General features: G+C 51.4%; 2 protein-coding genes across 2 annotated transcripts in view; one reads left to right on the top strand and one right to left on the bottom strand.

Annotated features, from left to right (window-relative positions):
- Positions 1–3,305, top strand: part of LOC113206698 (chitooligosaccharidolytic beta-N-acetylglucosaminidase) — a 24,716-nt gene that overhangs the window by 4,804 nt on the left and 16,607 nt on the right. The window contains exon 2 of the mRNA XM_052271137.1: positions 335–499. Coding sequence (XP_052127097.1) covers positions 335–499 — 165 coding nt within the window. The remainder of the gene's footprint in view (positions 1–334; positions 500–3,305) is intronic.
- The window catches only part of LOC113206699 (uncharacterized), a 17,539-nt gene continuing 14,852 nt past the window's right edge, over positions 619–3,305 (bottom strand). Inside the window, exons 2-4 of the mRNA XM_026422907.2 lie at positions 2,848–3,027; positions 2,334–2,530; positions 619–1,821 (exon numbers count right to left, since the gene is read on the bottom strand). Coding sequence (XP_026278692.1) covers positions 1,267–1,821; positions 2,334–2,530; positions 2,848–3,019 — 924 coding nt within the window. The 5' untranslated portion in view covers positions 3,020–3,027 and the 3' untranslated portion in view covers positions 619–1,266. The remainder of the gene's footprint in view (positions 1,822–2,333; positions 2,531–2,847; positions 3,028–3,305) is intronic.

Raw genomic sequence — 3,305 nt, 5'->3', positions numbered from 1 at the left:
CCCAACTACCAATAATATCGAGGGGGGCAATAACTCCGGGAATCATGTGTACACGTGCCTTGGAATCATCAGGATAAAAATTAATCGAAATCAACAGAAATCGCTTTAACTAAAAGGGAAACTAGTGGAACTCATACAAATTAGTCGAAATAACCGTTTTCTACCACTAGAAAATCTAAAGAATAAATATAAGCGGACGGGAATCACTGGGAATCAAGTATTTCGGGAATCGTGTGTACACATCGAAAGGGAGTTATTGCCCCCTCGAATAATATCTTATAGAAATATGGTAAGTGATGGATCGTTTTTGTCAGGTATCTTTTCTCGTTTGCAGCCCATGGGAGTGCGTGGAGGGGCGGTGCGTGGGCGGCGCTGAGGTCGCCGCCAGCCAGCTCCTGCAGCCCGTGCCCCTGCACCAGGCCAGTCAGGCCGCCTGCCGCCTGCACTGCGGCCAGCACGGCGCCCTGTGGCCGCGGCCCACCGGGCCCACCACCATCGGGTGAGTACCTACATGGTGCGGGCAGCTCACAAGTACATGGTGAGCTGCTCACCACCATCGGCTGAGTTTATGGGCTGCTCAGCTCACCCCAGCTCACCCCAGCTCACCCCAGCTCACCCCGCAGGCAGAGTTTTGTAGCATGTATGTAGCCAGTTTTTGCGGGGTACTGAAGAACAAATGAATACGAGCTGAGCTGATTAAACTGTGCTCGACTTTGGCCTGAAAGTAGTTGGGGGGCTGATTTTATGCTTTCCATGACTAAATTGGTGGGCGCCGACCGTATCGAGTACCGTCAAAGGAAAAGGCTCCCAGTAGAGTGCATCGATGATTTTAATAAAAATGTTACACTGGAAATTAAATAATTAAAAGTTTGCAACATAAAACTAGAGGGTGGCCCACATACCTCGGAAGGTTTCGTCGCTATACTGTATGGGTCGTAAGGCTTCTTGGTGAGAGACGGTCGGAAAGCCCGCCGGCAGCTGCATACGGTACAGTTATCTACGAAATCATCCGGGGTAGGGGTATGTGGTGCATCCTGTAAATCACACAAAACCTTGCACCAACATTAACTTACACTGCTTACGTTTCACAAAATACCGAACTCAGCACGAAACACTAACTCAACTAAACTTAAAATTCAATAGCTCAGAACGGGGCGCGGGTCAGCAATACAAAAAGAAAAACCGCGCAACCATCTGTGTTTGTCTGTGTTCGGCACTCTCAAGGACGAGTCGCACTTCCTTATATTGATAATTATGAAATGAACATTAGAAGCGCCAATAACATTGAAGAAATGTGTGGCAACAGAGCCAGATGAGGTTGAAGTTGAAAACCGCTGCGCTAGCCACAGGTGCTGGAGAAGATGAGGCCTTAGGTACTGGAGCCGGTGGTGAGGTTGCAGGCACTGGAACAGGTGAGGCTGAAGCCACAGTTGCTGGAGTGTGCGGGTGAAGCCACCGGTAGAGCGTATTGAAGGACGACCTCGACCCAGAAACTCCACCCTGTGAGGGTGAACCAGCCGCTACCAACTCGACCCTGGAGGGGGAGTCGGTACGAACCCCCAGCTGGTTGCATTTGCATCCGCACTGCAACATGGTGAAGACGCATTTGGCGTCACAGCCGACTGTGGTGCAGTTCCTTCGGCAGGACTCCATTTCGCTCTGAACGCCGGGGCATTGCTCCTCCAGACACGACTTCACTTGGCCGGCCCGGTTCATCCGGCGGTCGACGCGGTAGCCGTCGCACAAGCAGTGGCAGTTCCATTCGCATTTTTCTCGGCAAATCCAGTCGCCGTCGGCACACCCGCAGGTTGGTGTTGTGCACTGAAACAAGCGCAGCACAGCGGTGTCAGGTGCAAGCAGGGCCACTGCAAGAGCGAGTGTGGCGAGCGAGTGAGCACTGAAAACCTTTGAGTGAGGTGTCGTGCTCGAAATTAGTGAGACAATTTCGCCTCGCTCAGACAGAAGGCTCACCCTATTTGAGTCATATGCACCGAATTCTCACTCTGGAGGAGTAAGATTTTCCTCCCTAACCTCGCCCAATAATTGCAGAGAGAAACCTCACTCTCATTGGGTGAGGACCGCAAATTATGACTCAAATTGGGTGAGAGTCAGATATCTCGCTCTTTTTTTTCAGTGAGTGGTGAGGGAATCCCCCTGTTCGCCTGTATCGTATGTTTGTTCCTCTGCACTGCAGGCGGGTTTGCCTACTACCTTAGCCCCTGTGGATAGGCAACCCCCTTCCCCCCGCAGCGGTGCGTTGCGTGCGTGCTCTGTAACTCCCAGCACGCGCCTTGTAGCAGTGGCAGTGCCTCACCCTCGACTGGGGGACCCACCTCGAGACCCTCGAAGCATTTCTTGAACTTCATAAAGCCCTCCTCGAAAGAGAGGTACGAGCGCCGGCGGCGGGTGTTGCGGTTGGACGCCGGCGGCGGGGGGAGGTCCGGGAGGGTGGCGTCGTCGTCGACCGTCCTCATCATCCTCGCGGCCGCCTCCGCGGGGGAGCACGGCCCCGGATAAAGCTCGGACAGACCTGCAAAACAGTCGATCCATGAGTGTTGCCTTTCCCTCCCTCGCAGCGGAGCGATGCGGTATAGCTGTTGCAGCGCAGAGCAATATAAGATATGTAACAGCAAAACCAACAGCTAAAACACGCGATAACCTATTATTATTTAGCTGTGCCCCAAAAAATTTAGCTACGTCGCAAAAAACAACAGCTATTAAGGTAAAAATTTAGCCATGTAGCTCAACATGGCTAAATTATTAGCTGCATTATCCCGTGCATAGCTATTTACTGGTGTAGCTATTTACGAATAACCTTCATTTTTTTCGTGATGTATAGTTACTGACCGGGCTGGTGGGCGCAGCCCAGGTGGCACGAGCTTTCGTACGTCTGGAGGTTCGACCCGCACACCTCGGCCGAGGCGGGTGCGGGTGGGCACGACGGGCACTCCGCGAGCGCGGGCTGCACCGGCGCCAGCAGTAGGAGCACCGCGGACGTGGCCATCGAGAGCGAAATCATCTTGAGCACTGCGGATAGTTAAGGGTTACAGCGCACTTTTTCCTCCAGCACTACAGGGTGGTCCACACCCAGGAAATGGTAGTCTTGAAATGAAACAAGGCAAAATGCGTTGCTTCAACGCTATTTTTACCTCAAAAAAATACAAGGAAAATTGTCTTTAACTTAAGGCAAATGACATTAAAATGAAGTAAAAATTTCCTTACACCAACTTAATTTCCTTGAAGTTAATGGCCAAACCTTAAACCAAGGTCGAAAATTACCTTGTATTTTTTTTTTTTTTTTTTTT

This window comes from Frankliniella occidentalis, unplaced genomic scaffold (genome assembly GCF_000697945.3).
Source record: "Frankliniella occidentalis isolate FOCC.00 unplaced genomic scaffold, Focc_3.1 Scaffold151, whole genome shotgun sequence".
NCBI classification, from domain to species: Eukaryota; Metazoa; Arthropoda; class Insecta; order Thysanoptera; family Thripidae; genus Frankliniella; species Frankliniella occidentalis.
This window is presented reverse-complemented; position numbering and strand designations above follow the sequence as displayed.